The sequence below is a fragment of the Moschus berezovskii genome, chromosome 19 (assembly GCF_049115385.1).
Source record: "Moschus berezovskii isolate FMDL1 chromosome 19, NW_MosBer_1.0, whole genome shotgun sequence".
In the NCBI taxonomy this organism is placed as follows: Eukaryota; Metazoa; Chordata; class Mammalia; order Artiodactyla; family Moschidae; genus Moschus; species Moschus berezovskii.
The window spans coordinates 54,573,242-54,588,921 of NC_142478.1; the positions used below are offsets into that span (position 1 = coordinate 54,573,242).

Here is a 15,680-nt window from a genome sequence, read left to right on the forward strand (position 1 = left end):
GTCACCAAGCTCTGCCAGGTGTACGCAGAGGCCCTGGACTGCCTCAGCTTCCCTGTCTGTGAAATGGGTTGATTGCACACACACACCCCCATCCCAGCAAGTGCCCCAAGCTGCCAGAGGCAGAGAAACCGCCCCTCTGCGGACTGCTGCCAACACACCCATTGTCTTCCTTCTCAGCTTCCATGGAGATGAATGAGAGTTCTCGCTGGACGGAAGAAGAGATGGAGACGGCCAAGAAAGGTGAGTGTTTTCTGGCCACTCTCATCGCCCTCGATGTGTGTGCAGGCCCTGCAGCTTGTGTGGTGAGGAGGTTGGCACGTGCCCCTATCGGGGCTGTGATGTGGTCTGCAGGGGCCAGGCTCCGCTTCCGGGTGTTCTCAGACTGGCCTCATCTCTTCAGAGCCTCAGTTTTGTCCTCCAGAAAATGGGTCTGTGTGACTGTGTTGTTGGGGAACGGCGTCCGTGGCCTTTAGGGCCCGCATCTCTGGCCTTATAGACAGAGTGGTGGCAGCGCTCCTAGGCACCTTGAAGTGAGGGGCAGAGCCTGCTGGTATCCACTGCTGTGGGGTCACAGTGTCAATCCGTCCCCCCATCAGCTGCGCCGTCTCCCTGTGCTGCGATGCTGACCCCACATTCTCCGTGGAAGCCATCAGCGTGTTCCCATTGTTCATTAGAGCCTGAATGGCTGGGCCCTTGCCTCCGCCGCTCACTGGACTGTCTCTGAGCCTCAGTTTCCCCATCTGTGAGATGAGAGGGGTGTCCAGATGGGCCCAGAGAAGCCAGAGAAAACAGGCACTGGTGGGGCTATGTCGGTGTTGATCCCCCAGCCCCTCTCTCTGGGAGATGTTAGGGGACCATCAGACTGACACTGTGCCAACAGGAAGGCTGAGGCTGGCGGGGTTGGGGGGCATCTGAGCCCCATTCGCAGGCTTGCTGTCATTCATCTTGACTGCAGCCCTGAGGGGTGGTCTTGTTTCTGGCCGTTTTGTGGCCGTGGAAGGGAGGAGCAGAGGCTGGGGATGGCTGGGATCCTGAGCTGGTGACCTGGGCACCCCCCCAGCTCTTGTCCCCGAGGTCCTTCTGAGGCCCCACTGCTGGTGTGCAGCTTCTTTGTGCCCAGAGCACCAGGTCGTGACTCGGAGGGAGCAGACGGCCTTTCTAAGGGGGACCCAGGTGCACAGGGGCGGGCGTGTGCGAGGACAGCCAGGCCTGAAGGCTGAGACCTTGGACTGCGGGCTAAGTGCCCTGCTCCCACCCGCCGCCCCAGCTCAGGGTGCCGAGGGGCCTGAGTGTCTGGGCCTGGTGTTTCAGAGGCTGATCGGATAGAGACTCAGATGTGGAGAACAAGCATATGGACACCAAGGGGGGAAAGAGAGTTGTGGAATGAACTGGGAGATTGGGATTGATATATACATACACCACTGATACTGTGTGTAAAGTAGGTGACCAACAAGAACCTACTGGATAGCTCAGGCTGTACTCGGTGCTCTGTGGAGACTTAAATGGGAAGGAAATCCACAAAAGAGGGGATATATGGGTACGCACAGCTGATTCACTTTGCTATACAGCAGAATCTAACCCAGATTGCTTTTCCAGTGGTTCAGTGGTAAAGAATTTGCCTGCATTTCGGGAGACCGGGTTCAATCCTTGGGTCGATGATCCCCTGGAGGGCATGGCAACACATTTCAGTATCACGACTGAAGCGATTGAACACGGTTGCACAGAAACTGACACAACATTGTAAAGCAACTGTGTGGTGGTGTGGTCTGTCGCTCAGTTATGTCCGACTCTTTGCGACCCCATGGGCTGTAGCCCGCCAGGCTCTTCTGTCCATGGGATTTCCCAGGCAAGAGTACTGGAGTGGGTTGACACGCCCTCCTCCAGGGGCACTTCCCAACCCAGGGATACAACCCGGGTCTCCCGCATCGCAGGTGGATTCTTGACCAACTGAGCCACCAGGGAAACTCCTGTAAGGAATTTTAGTCCAGTAAAAGTTAAAAGAAAGAAGAGAGAAACTGACCAGGAACAGCCCCAGACCTGGTCAGGCCCTCCACCTGGGACCCGGCCTCTCCCCTCAGGGCTCCTGTCCAAGGTGCCCCTCCCCTCGGGTGCTCCAGACCTCCCTCCTCCAAGCTCCCAGCACTCAGGTGAGGCAGAGCAGGAGGCCCACCTGGCCCTCAGCATCGTGGATAAGAGGAGGAGCAGTCATGCTTCATGTTGTGGGGGAGGTCGTACTTTCAGCATCTCAGGAGCCTGGGGGCCTATGGGCATGGTCTCTGGCTACCAGGGCACAGCGGGTGCTGTCAGTCCCCCCAAGGGGGCCGTGTCATCCTTTCCTTCTGTGTTCTGTGTTTATTTTGTCGTTTCTGGTGTGGATTTCGCCGTGGGGTGTAACAGAGACTTTATTTGAAAAATGAGTGATTTTTCTCCCCTGCCTTTAATTTTGGTGAAACGCACGTTTAACATCAGATCTACCGTTTCAACCATTTTAATGTGTACGATTCAGTGGCATTAAGTACATTCCGAGTATGGTGCGACCATTACTATAGAACTTTTTATCACCCCACACAGAAACCCTGTACCTGTTAGCAGCCACTCCCCATCCCCCTAAGCCCTGCCAACCTCCAGCATCCACCAGTCCGCTTCCTGTCACTGCGGATTTGCCTCTTTGGGACTTTTGCATGAACTGAGTCGCACATCGAATCCCTTTTGTATCTGGGTTCTTCCTCTCAGCATCATGCCGTCGAGGTTCATCCATGTCCTGGTCTGTGTCAGCACTTCATCCCTTTCTATGACTGAGTCGTAGCCCTCTGTATGGACATGCCATATTCTGTTTATCAGTCTGTCCGTTGGCTGATGGATGCTTGGGTTGTTTCCACCTATGAGCTCTTGTGCCTAGTGTTGCCGTGAATATTTGTATAGAATCGCATGGTTTTTTTAAACCACGCATCAGACCCTGAGATCTCAGCAATTGGCAGTATATTGCCCCAGGGGACCCCTCCACCACCACCAGGGCCATGAGGGGCTCCACGTGCACGTCCCAGGGCTGCCAGCCTGAGCTGCGTCTTCTGTCGTCATGGCAACCCCATCCCTGGCTCCCTCCCTGTTGCCCAGGAACGGGGAGTTGGCTGCGCGGCCGTCTCTCTCCCTTTGGGAAGGGCAGACCCAGGGGCTGGGAGGACGGCTGGGGATGACTCATCGGCTGAGCTGGGAGTGCGCCTCACCGTCTCAAGGTTGGGTCCTCAGGGACGGCAGTGATCTCATCCTGAGTCCCAGCCCACAGAGACGGTGGTGCGTCCCCCTGGGGGACGGTGCATGCCAAGGCCCTGCTCAGTGACATTTGTGAGAATGTGACGAGCACCAGTGCGCTCGTCCGCCGTGAATTACAGCAATCTGCACAATTACCGCTCAGGGTGGCTGCTAAAGGGAGTGTGTTCCAGGCGGCAGGAGGGGGTCGGGGCGGAGAGGCAGGTGCTGTCAGCCCCCAGGGCTACTTCTCCACAGTGAGCGGGGATGTTGGGGGGGGCAGTTCCAAGGTCCCCAGCTCTCAGAAACCCAGGAAAGTACCGCAAACCCAGCTGTGTCCAAGGCAGATGGCACCCACCCATCCTCCTGCCCATCACTCACATCAACCCAGTGCTTTACCCTGTTCAGGGCAAGGGTACCAGAGATGAGCCAGCTCTGGTCCCTCCCTCGGGGAGCCCAGGAAGTGAACATTCAGGTATCCCCGAGGTCTTGGGACCACTGAGCCTGCTCTGAGCATCCTGGGGGACTTCCAGTAGCCAGGCCTTGTAGGATAATCTGCAGATGGTCCATCATCCCGAGAGAGACACTGGACCCCAGCCTCGGGATCTTTTAGTTCTGTGATATCAGGCAAACCAGTCAACTTCTCTATGCCTTGGTTTCATCTTCTGTACCATGGAAACTTGAGGTTCACCCACTGTATTAGTTTCCTGGGGCTGCCATAACAAAGCACAAACTTAGGTGGCTTAAAAACGACAGAGACGTGTTCTCTCACGGTTCTGGAGGCCACGAGTCCGAAGTCAAGGTGTCGGCAGGGCTGGGCTCCCTCCGAGAGCCCTGGGGGAGGATCCCGCCTCTTCTCTTCCAGCCTCTGCTGTTGCTGGCAGTCGTTGGCGTTCCTCGGCTTGTAGACATTCCAATCCCTGCCTCCATCTTCCATGGCTGCCTTCCCTCTGCGTGTCTCTGTCCAGATTTTCCTCTTCTTATAAGGACCCACCCTAATCCAGCATGACCTCATCTCAAGTTGATCGCATCTATAAAGACTTTTTCCAAATAAGGTCACATTTGCAGGTTACAGGTGGGTGGACATGAAATTGACGAGGGGCGGGGGACACTAATCCAGTATGACTACTTTAAAAAAAAATTATTTATTTATTTTATTTTTGGCTGTACTGGGTCTTCATTTGCTGCGTGGGCTTTTCTCTAGTTGCGGCAAGCAGGGGCCACTCTCTAGCTGTGGTGCCCATTGCGGTGGCTTCTCTTGTTGTGGAACACAGGGTCTAAGTGTGCAGGCTTCAGCGGCACGAGGGCTCAGTGGTTGCAGTTCTTGGGCTTCGTTGCTCCGCAACCACGTGAGATTTTCTGCTATCAGGGATCAAACCCATGTCTCCTGCATTGTCAGATTCTTTACCACTGAGCCACCAAGGAAGCCCCTTTGTGGGGATTCAGTAAAAGAAAGCAGAAATGCTTAGGAGGGTGGTGACTTAGACACACTGAGTTCCCCGTCAACCATTTGGAACGATAACCAGCCCCTTAGCCTTGTGACCCTGGCCGGGCCCATCCCTCTCTTAGTCTTGTTTTCCCTTGTCCTCCAAAATGAAGTGGGGATGAAGTGATTTAACACACAGATCGCCTTTAGCAGTACCCGCTACAGGGAAGTACTGATAGATACTTAACAGTATTACTTATTATCCTGTGCTTTGAGGATCAGCCCCAGGGCCCTTTCCCAGTGCCATGAAACCACCTCTAAATGTCGTCTTATACCACCAACCCCCTTCCCCGGGGAGAAGTTGACTGGTTTGCCTGATATCACAGAGACGGGGATGCCATCACTGAAAGGCATTGGAAGGGCGATGTGAGCCTTATTTGTGCAGTCTTTGGTATACAGTAGGTTCTCAGAAGTGGCAGGCCTGCAGTTCGGCACAGAGACTCTGCGTTTGAGTCCTCGCTCTGTCCCTTGTGGGTGACGCTGAACAGTACCTGCACCTCTGGGGGCTTCAGCCCCTTCCCTGCACAGTGCAGGGAAGGGGGTTGGTGGTATAAGATGACATTTAGAGGTGGTTTCATAGCACTGGGAAAGGGCCCTGGGGCTGATACTCAAAGCACAGGATAATAAGTAATACTGTTAAGTATTAATCAGTACTTCCCTATAGCAGGTACTGCTAAAGGCGATCTGTGTGTTAAATCACTTCATCCCCACCAACCTTATGAGGCAGATGCTATTTCTTGTTTCTTTATCCGAAATGATGAAACTGAGACCCAGAGAAGTTAAGTGACCTGCCCAAGGTCACACAGCTGTTAATTGGTAGAGCTGGAATTCAAACCCAGGCTCCCTAGTTACAGAATGGGACTGGTGTGAGGTTTGAATAAATGAGTCCATGGGCCTGGCTACTATTAATCTGATGATGAAGTGGGGGGAGTGCATCCCAGTAAAGCAATAGCATGTGCAAAGGCCTTGGGGCAAGGGCAGTGAAGTCAAGTAACAGGCTGTTAAAACCCAGCAAGCAGGACTTTCCTGATGGTCCAATGGTTAAGACTCCACCTTCCAGTGCAAGGAGTACAGGTTCGATCCCTGGTCAGGGAACTAGGATCCCACCTGATGCAGGGTGTGGCCAAAAGTTAAATAAAAACAACCAAAAAGAACCCAGAGAGCAAGGGAAAGAGAGGCAGGGATGGAGAGGCCATCGGGAGGGCTACCCCCATCCCACCCCTGCCAGCCCGACCAGCTGTGGGCAAGAGTTCAGTGGTTGCTCTAGACCAAGTGGAGGCCATAATGTGGGGAGGCGTGGCCCAGGGACAGGAGAGCTGCAGGGTTCCAGGTAGCTGGTGAGCACCTGCCCTTCCTTTGTACGTGGAGTCAGGGCTGCCTGCCCTGGGGCTCACACCAGGTGGGGACCAAGCAAGTGCAGGGCAGCCCTGGGGAGCTGGCTGCCTGCCCCCGGGCCCAGCGCCATGCTGGGCAGGCACTGGGCTGGGATGTGAAGCTCTGGTTCCCCTGGGAAAGGTCAGCCTGGCCTGGCTTGCAGTCTTGACCCAGCTAAGTGGGAGGCCCTGGGCTCTGCTGGCACCCCCTCCTGGTCCCCAGCCTCCTTCTCCGGTGGACAGGGCACCAGCTGTGGAGGGGGGCGGGGAAGGCCCTGGGCACACCATTCCCAAGACCAGAAATAGGCACCTGCCCAGCTCTGCACTGCCAGCCCCTCCCTGGCCTCAAGTGGCCCGCCTGGTGAGGAGGGTGAGGTCAAGGTGCATGGACCCAGGGGAGGGCCCTGCAGAGACCAGGCCCTGGTGGCCCCAAGCAAAGCCCATCAGCCCGGGTGGAGCCCAGGTGGGTCCCAGAGCTCTTCCCCCAGTAACTCCAGGCCCACTCTGCCCGCAGGACTTGCCTCCTTTCATGGGGAGTGAGGGAGAAACCACTAATTGCTTTGCACCTCCAAAGTGCTTGCTGTGCACACTAGCTGGTTTAATTAGTTTTTACGGATGAAGAGTCGAGGGCTTGGGGAGGGGAGGTGTGAGTCCCCATCCTGGGAGCCCGGGCCTCCACTTCCACACGTCTGTCATCAAAGCCTCCTGCCGTCCTTCTTGCAGGGACCACGGGAGAGCAATGGCGGGTGTGCTTGGCCTGGACAGCCGTGCACGTGCCCACTGGGGCTTACAGTGGGCAGCGTGACACCATGGTCAGTGCACAGGGTTGGCAGCTGATGGATGCACCAGGATTCGGGATGCTGGGTCACGTCTTAGTATGCGGATCAGTGAGGGTCCAGCAGGAGACAGGACCAGCATGCCAAGTGGGGACTGAGGACAGTTGATGGACAGGGGTGGGGTGACCTCAGAGGTCATTAGAAGAGAGCCTGCAGCATCCCAGGGCTGGCATCAGTGGGGAGCTGTCACCACCTCCAGCCGGAGCTGAACTTCATCTTGGGTTCACTGTCCCCCAAACCTAGATTCTTCTGGTGTTCAGAAGGAGGAGAGAGTTGGGGTTTCTGCTTGAACTTGGGGGACCCAGCCAGATACCAGGATAAGCTCCAGACCCTTCTCTTGTTGCTTGTCAGCAGCCTTGAAAGTAAAGTCAAGCATCTCCCAGCCCACTCGAACTTCCAGGAGCAAAATCCACACGTGGGCATTCAAGTCGGTGCTTCCTCAGAGAAAGAGACTCAAGGCAGGTTACACAGTAATGACAGTGCCCATTAGCACGTGGCAGGTGCTCGCTGGCCCCCGAATTTTGCATGAATGATCTTACTTAATCCTCCAAGGGACCCTCAAGGCAGCTTCTCCATATTTGAGGACACACATGTGTGTGCACACACACACATGCACACAGACACACCTTCTGCTTTGCAGATGGGAAAACTGAGGCCCAAGGGACCGAGTGATGAGCCAGGGCTTGTACAACAAATAACATGGAGTTGCTTGGCCCCAGAATTTACCACTTGGCTGTGCTTTATTGGAAAACTTGACATTGAATGCATAATTTCCCAAAATGGTAGGATGCCAGGCTGCACACAGGTGATATTTTTTTCATCTTAATGTCTTTGATCATGTGTTGGGAGATCCCATTGTCTCTAAGATTTGCAGATATAATAGCTGAAGCTGAGGCTAATGTAGGCACCAAGGCTTATTTTGAAAAGAGTAGAAAGGTAAGTCCAAGTTCAGGTGTGAGGTTGTCTGGCCGAATCCCCTTGGGGACTGGCGGGAGGTGTGTTGGAGGCTCAGATGCACAGTAGGTTCCCGGCAAGTTCGCCAACCCTGCGCTGAGTCCAAGTCAAACCCGCCCAGGGCTTGGAGTTTCCGAAATAAGGAAGTGGCATGACTCAGGACTAAATCGGCTGTTTTTTCTTTTTTTTTTTCCTCCCCACTCCTTTGATAGTGTTTTAGACACAAAATCTTGTGTTGCAAACCAGAGTTTCTCTTGGAAAGCGGCAGTTGGTGGGAGGGCTGTGGATGCGTCCTTCTTGCAAGTGGCCTGTGCTGCTTCACAGAGGGAATAGAAAACTTCAGGGCTGGATGGGGCTGGCTGGGGTGGTGGGAAACAAGTGTTTCCTGGGGGTGGGGGGGATGCTAGTTTCAGATGGCAGTGTGATATTGCCTGCGGGTGCTGGAAAGATTCCTCCACCCCCAGGTTGTCAGAACTTGCCCATGCTGGGGTTGGGGGGTGTAGTTGGTACAGGTTTGCAGACCCCAGAGATGAGAGGTGCCTGCAGTGGGGGCCCTGAGAGGGTAGCACCTTGGGGAGGGACGTGACAGGTACAAGGTCTTTCTGGGGGCCAGTGTCCTTGAGTTGACGGGGGCTTAGACACTGCTCCTGTGAGAACAGTTCGTCTCAGGCCCCCAGATGGTGTATGAGAAGCTCCCTGCTGAGGGTAACCAGGGCGGCCAGACCAAGTCCCCACACAGGGAGGCCCCCCTCACCGTCACCTTTGCGGCTACCCCCTGCTCCTTCGCCTCATTCTGCGTGCTCTGACTCAGACCTCCTGGCTTGACTTCCTGTCTTGGTCAATTTCACTTCCTAGTTCCTGCCTCCCCGGCGCTTCAGAATGAAACTCCTTCCTTAGAAATTAGAAGTGAGGTCGGGGAATCCAAACCACAGGGGATGTTGGCAGAATCTGCCGTCTGGGGCACCGGGCACAGAGTGCGTGAGGGCGGGCCCCTGGTGTGAGGGGGGGCACTCCCTCCCTTCTCTGCTGGGGAGGGTTCAGGACCCCCCGTGGGGATAAACGCTCAGCCCGCTCCTCTCTCTGAAGCTGGGGGCCCCAGCGAGGTACAGAGGTGCCTGGGGGATGCCCAGTGAGCCCCCAGACCCACACGCCTAGGGTATCTGGAGCTTTATTCATTTGCCGGGTGCCTCCTGCACACCTTGCATTTGTGGGTGCAGAGACACTGCCCTCAGTGAGCAGCGGAGCCTAGGAGCTAATTTCAGGGAGCAGCAATAAGTGCTCTGGAGATACCAAAACCCCATGACGGCAGGGTGGCCGGGAGGACAGCTTCGGAAAGAGTGGTCACAGCAGGCTTCTCTGAGGAGCTGTCCCTTGAAGCTGAGAAGTGAAGGAAGGCAGAAGGAGATCTGTGAAAAAGCCATGCAGGCAGCAGGGACAGTGAGTACAGATGTCCTGGGGCACACCTAGGGGCTGGGCAGGAAAGGTCCTGGTGGGTGGCTGGAGCAAGGGGAGAGGTAGGAATCGGGTTGGACAACGGGGGTGGGGCGAGTCTGGGGGGCCTCACGCACCACGCCAAGGCCTTTGGGTGTTATTCCAAGAGCATTGGGTCATCACTGGCAAATCTGAAGCGGAGGAGTGGCCCGATTGGATTGGCATTCTTAGAAGCCCCCTTGGGCCTCCCTTGCAGAGAAAAGATCATGGGCCTCTGGGGTGACGTCCAGCTCCCCAACACGGTTGGGCTCTGTTGTCCTCCCTGGGGGTGTGCCCCAGGGCCCAGGGCGAGGTCTGGGGGCAAGGCGGTGGGATAGGGGTGGACCGTTGTTCCTTGGGTTTCGTGGGCAGGATGGAAAGGCTTGAGAGCAGAAGGGATGAGCAGGTCAATGACCCGGGAGTTGGAGAAATCGTTCGTGACCTGGATCTCGCTCCAAAGTTCAACTCAGTTAACTTTCAACTCCCTGGGAGCTTGCCTGGGGCATCTGTAGCAGGTGTTTTTTATGGGGCACAGGCTGACCTGGGTGTCTCAGAGAGGGAAGAAAAAGGTAGCCAAGACCCTCGGGGATCAGAGAGCCCTCTAAGGACTCCAGACCCTTCCCCCTCCCATCCTCAGGGGTTGGAGGTCTTATTTGCATTTGGAAGAATCCGCTCAGATATGTTTCCTCCTAGAAGGCGAACCTAGCCCTGCCCACCCACCACCCCCTTCCAGCCCATCCAGACTTCTAGAGTCCCCCACGATGGGCCTGGACGCCCTAGCAGCAGTCAGGCGGGAAGGGGGGCAGGCCACAGGTGGAACCAGCGCACAGGGGAATGACGGCGGAAGAAGCTGTTTGCTCCCCGGCTGCCTGCCGCGGTGGAGAAGCTCTGTTTTTCTGAACCCTCATCTGTTCTTACCGCTGCTGACGCCGCCACCGCCACGGATGGGGAGAGAGGGAGGGGGAGGCCAGTGCCAACTTGGCCCGCCCCCTTCTGAACCTGGGCTTCTGCCACGCTCCCCCGCCCGCCCGCTCCTGGGAGCCTCCGTCTGGAGGTCACATTCAGCCCTGACGCGTCTCGCTGGGTCAGGCAGCAGGAAGATCGGCAGAGTCCTTGCGCGCCGCGGCGACGCTGCCCGGCAGGCGGTGGGGGTGGGGGTGGGGTCTTTGGTTTCTGCCCGGTGGAGGCGTCAGGGGTCCCGGAGCTGAGCGCCCACGCTGGGCACGTCGGTGCCCGGAGGAGGCGCGGACGCGGTGCTCCCTGGTGACGCCTGGCACGGGGCACCGAGCACACAGCCGACAACTTCCCGCCGCCCTCCCCCATCAGGCGAAGGGCACCTCGCATGCCCGCAGCTGCGGGGGGGTGGGTACGGCTCAGGGGTGGCAGCGCTGCCGGAGGAGCCCTGGGCCACCACGGGCGGGCGGGCCGGCGCGCGCAGCACCGAGCTGCTTCCCCGCCCTCCCCGGAGCCAGCCTCCGCCTGCCGCCCTCCACCGCCCGGCCCCTCCTTCCTCCCTCCTCCCCTCCTCCCCTCCTCCTTCCCCTCTCCCTCGCGCCGCCGTTGGACGAGAAGGATGTGAGGCTGAGCTGAGCCGCCAGCAGACGCCAGCCAGAAGCCTTGCGGAGCCGGCACCACGGCCGCCCAGCCTCCCGCCTCCCAGCCCGCTGCTCCCAGCTCCAATCCCTGGAGCATCCTCCAAGCCGTATGTTTCCGGAAAACTTGGCCGAGGGGGAGACGCAGATGAGAGGATGTGAGTGAGTGGCTCCGGGGAGGGGACTGGGTAGGGGGGGGGTTTGGGCCACGGTGACGGGGACTCCAGGGGTGACAAGGACCTCAGGCTGGAGTGGGGGCGACTCAGGGTTTCTCTACCGTGGGGTCCCACCTCACTTTCTTCTAGGGCCCCTTCCCAGCCTCTCTGGCTATTGGGTGGGGGCTCCCCAGGAAGGAGGTCTGTGTTGAGGCGGGTCCCGGAGGGGTCCTGGACAACGTGTGCTCAGAGGTGCACTCTCCAGGTGGAGGGGTGGGGGGCTTTCCGCCTCATCGGGTTCAGGTTGTCCCCGAGGCATGGTGAGGTCTACAGGGCATCTCCCTGTGTCCAGCACCCTTGGTCTGGGTTCTCAGAACCAGAAGACAGCCCATACCAGTCCACCCCCACCCCAGGTGTCCTGGCTGGTAATATTAGGACACTCACCCCAGCTCTTTGCACAGCACTTAAAGAAACTGAGGCCCAGAGAGCAGAGGGAATGGCAGGGACCACACACAGCAAGTCTGGGCAGGGCTTCAGGATGGCTCAGTCCAGCGGTCCTTCCCAGGCGGCTTTCAGGCAGGGCTGGGTGACCCCCCCCCCCCGCCCCCCAAGCCCCTGCTGCTGCCATGAGTGGAGTTAATTAGAACCTCAGCCTCTCAGCCAACTCCACGCCATCTCCTTATTTATGTGTCCAGTTTGTAAATGTCAACCTACCTGGGGTCCAGCCACCCCCTGGGTCCTTGTCCACCCCCCTCCCTACCCCCCACATACTTACCCCCGAGCAGGCCCAGATGGGAGCCCCGCCTTCTCCCTCCCGGGGTTCCGGCCCAACGTGTTTGCCTGGGCTCTTGGCCCCAGTTGGGGAAATATAAATAAACGCGTCCCGGTCGTCCTCCGCCAGGTTCTCTGGAAGTGGCAGCTGCTGCTGGCGCAGGCGGCGGGAAAGGTCAGGGGGCTGGGTTACACTTGATCCCACGCCCCGGCCCCCCCCAACCCCCCCACCCAACCCCCCGCCCTGTGCCTGTCCTTGAGGAACCCTGAGCAGCGGCAGTGGAGCCACGTGGCCCGGTGGCCTCCGCAGGGGAGCAGGTGGCCTGTCAGTCCAGCACCCCCACCCCCACCCCGCTGGGCCTACAGGCAGGAGAGCGGTCAGCCCCGATCCCCACATCCACTCGGCCCCGTGGCCCACCCCATGAGCTTGTGAGTTGCTCTGATTTCCGGAGCATCGGTTTCCCTCCCGTCCAGGGGATGTAAAAACGGCCGTGGCCTCGACAGCAAGGATAAGAGGGAACCAAGTCTTTGAAGGGCTTTGCAAACTCCAGGTTGCTCAGCCATGTGACACGGTGGTTTGTTGATGTTGTTTTTGATGCTGTTTTATTTCTGTGTGAGCCTTGTATGTAGCAAGCCGCCGGCACATGTTTGGATGAATGGGTAGATGGAGGGGATGGATGGATGGATGAATGAATGAAAGCCAGAAAACATCGACAGGCAGAATGTCAGCCCCTCGGGCTCCCGCCCCTGCGAAATATAGCCCTCCTGGCTTGCAGCTTGATTTGATTCAAGGAAAACGACCTCAAACTTCGTTATGGGAAATCTTTTGCTAGTCGTTGGGAGTCTAGCTCTGGGGCTCAGAGGCCGCTCTGTTCCCAGCAATGTGACTCAGGCTTCGTTCCTGCTGCCCTCTGGGGGCCCAGTCCTGCCCCGCAGCCCCTAGAGGCTGGAACCTCCCCTCAGCCCCTTCTGCAGGCGTCAGGAACGGGGGCAGGCCCTACCTGCTCGGGCTGATCTGGGCGCATAAGGCACGCTGCTCACCAGGAGATGTGAGACATAAAAACATAGAGGCACCGGCTGATGTGAGGCGAGCCTGTGTACTGGGAGCATGGCAGGCAGATGGGCTGAGACTCAGGGCCAGCTTGAGGTGGAGGGGTTGGGGGGGCACTGCATTTCTGCTGAGCCTGGTGTTTACGGTGTTGAAAATGGAGTAGGGGCTGGAGGTGCAGCCCTGGCCCGAGTCTGTGGGCATGGAGGGAGCTTTCTCTGCCCTAGGTGAGCCTGGGGTGGCACCTACCAATTCCTAGGGGTTTCTCCCCACATCGGGAGTCTGTGAGGCTGTGTGAGAGGCTCATGGAGATGAGGGCTGTGATTTGTGGGGGCAAGTTCACCCCAGATCCCAAACCAACCTGATGGGGCCCGAGTCCAGGGTGGGCCTTTAGGTGTCCCAGGGGAGCTTGGGGTTGCCCTGGTTAACCTGGGCGCGGAGGCTTCTGGCCCGATTCACCCCTACCCGGACTCCACCCTCCCACCCCTGCTCACACGTTCCTTCCTTTCCCTGGCCCGGTGCGGCCGGAAAACAGCCCGGTCTCCCGAGGCCTCCTTGTCTGCAGCTGTGAGCGAGTGTCAGTGCCGGGTCACGACCAGCAGGGGAGGAGGAGAGGTGGGGCCCCGGGCAGGGTCTGTGCCCCTGACCTCAGCCCTCAGCCCCCAGAACCCTTGATGGTGACCTCATTGGGAGTGCACCCTAGCTGTTCCCACCTGCCCTTCCAGTTCCTGAAGCCCAGGCCTCTCCGAGGGAGCCCAGCCCCCTCCTTCTTGTGCCCTCCCCCAACAGCCCAATCCCCATCTGTGTCTCTTTCCAGAAACCCTGGACCGGTGCAGTGAGTCTGAGGCCCGGGATCAGGGCTGTTTTCGGCCCGGGGCCCTGTTTGCTCTCCATGCCACGGACACAGGCCCTCTCTGCCCTTCCAGCCCCCTGATGCCCCTCATGTGCCGTCCTCCTCCCATAGGTCTCCTAGAACACGGCCGGAACTGGTCGGCCATCGCCCGGATGGTGGGCTCCAAGACGGTGTCCCAGTGTAAGAACTTCTACTTCAACTACAAGAAGAGGCAGAACCTGGATGAGATTCTACAGCAGCACAAGCTGAAGATGGTGAGTCCCCCACTAACCTCCTCTCCCCTCCTCCCCCACTGGGATCGCACGGTGGGCCGGTGTGGTCGCTGCAGCCCCGGAGCTCTGGGCGGGGAGGGGTCTTAACACCAGGTCTCGCTCGTGATTCAGCCCCTCCCGGTTCTTGCTCAGTGGTCCCCTTGGAATGCTGCCAGGATTGATCCCGTGCCATCAGCATCCCTCCTGGGTACTTCGATGGACAGGCCCACCCTCCTGCCTCCCCGGCTCCACCACCACCCCCCTGCCCCCTTCTTGCTAGCACTCCCCACCAGCACTCCCCGGTCAGACCCCTCTGAGGGCCTTGAGCTCCGGGCAGGGAGGAAGGAAGGAGCGTGGTGGGTCAAGGCACTGACTCACCAGGGACTTGGGGCTGTCAGCACATTGGAATGAAGACCCGGGGCAGATGAACCCTAAGTCAGCATCTCCCCCCACCCCCGTTTGAACTCACAGTCTCAGGGCCACCCGGGGGAGCAGCCGGCCCAGCCCTGTCCTCCAGGGGACTGGAGAAGCAGCTCAGCCCTCTCCCTCCCCCAGGAGCACAGAAGGGGCGGGCTCGCCTCGCTGCTCCTATGAATGGTCTGCGCGCTTCCTCTGCAGCTGTTACTGGGAAGCTGTTACAGGGCCATTTGGGGGCGGCATCTTTTCTTCTTCTTTTTTTTTTTCCTTTTTCTTTTCCCTCTCTCTCTGCCTCCCTCCCTCCTTCTTTCTCCCTTCCCCTTTTGGGCACACTTGTGACATGTCAAGCACGGTCATCATTTCAGATCTGGGGAAACTGAGACTCAACCAGGCTCATAAACAGCTGACTTGGGGGTGAACCCACAGCTACGTGACCTGAGGACTCATGCCTCTGGTCAGCAGGCTGCGTAGATCCTTGCAGATGTGAGGACACAGGAGGGGGACACACAGCTCTCCAGCGCCCAGTTCCTCACGATCGGGCCGCTTCTGCTGGGTTTGAAGTATGTGCAGCCTTTTTGGGGTGTCGGTATTGAATTGCTCCTCATGCAGCCCACCGTGGTCCAGAGAGGGCAAGCAGGCTGCTGGGGTCACACAGCATGGCGGGAGGATCAGGGACCAAAATCTCCCTCTTTGAATGCTCCTGGAGCACTGTGCCAAATTTGAGGACATCACTCCCCAGCCCCCAGGGCTTCCCAGGTGGTGCAATTGGTAAAGAACCTGCCTGCCAATGCAGGAGACATAAGAGACGTGGGTTCAATCTTTGGGTCAGGGAGATCCCCTGGAGGAGGAAATTGCAGCCCACCCCAGTATTCTTGCCTGGAGAATCCCACGGACAGGGGAGCCTGGCTACAGTCCATGGGATCGCAAAGAGTCTGACATGACTGAACAATTTAGCCCACCCACTCCCCAGCTCCCTGAGTATTCTTGGTTGGATGCTGTTGCCATGGCCCTGTGGTCAGGGCTGAGGCCCGCCTGCAGGCTTCACTGGGTCAGGCCTCTGCCTGCACCCCGTCCTCATTGTGTCCAGTCAGGCTATGCCCGCTGCCCCTCCCCTGCTGGCTCTGCAGTTGGTTCCCGCACCCTCTGTTCCTCCTCAAGCTTCAGGCAGGGCTCCCTCGAACACAAGGAGCTCTGCTGGTCTTCTCGATTTTCCAGGACTCTGGTTTCT

At 58.2% G+C, this 15,680-nt stretch overlaps 1 protein-coding gene across 17 annotated transcripts in view; it reads left to right on the forward strand.

The window, feature by feature from the left end:
• The window catches only part of NCOR2 (nuclear receptor corepressor 2), a 232,987-nt gene that overhangs the window by 161,424 nt on the left and 55,883 nt on the right, over window positions 1-15,680 (forward strand). For all 17 annotated transcript variants that reach the window (XM_088828106.1, XM_055404708.2, XM_088828112.1 and 14 more), the window contains 2 exons: window positions 178-240; window positions 13,896-14,038. In XM_088828106.1, the coding sequence (XP_088684232.1) occupies window positions 178-240; window positions 13,896-14,038 (206 nt within the window). The remainder of the gene's footprint in view (window positions 1-177; window positions 241-13,895; window positions 14,039-15,680) is intronic.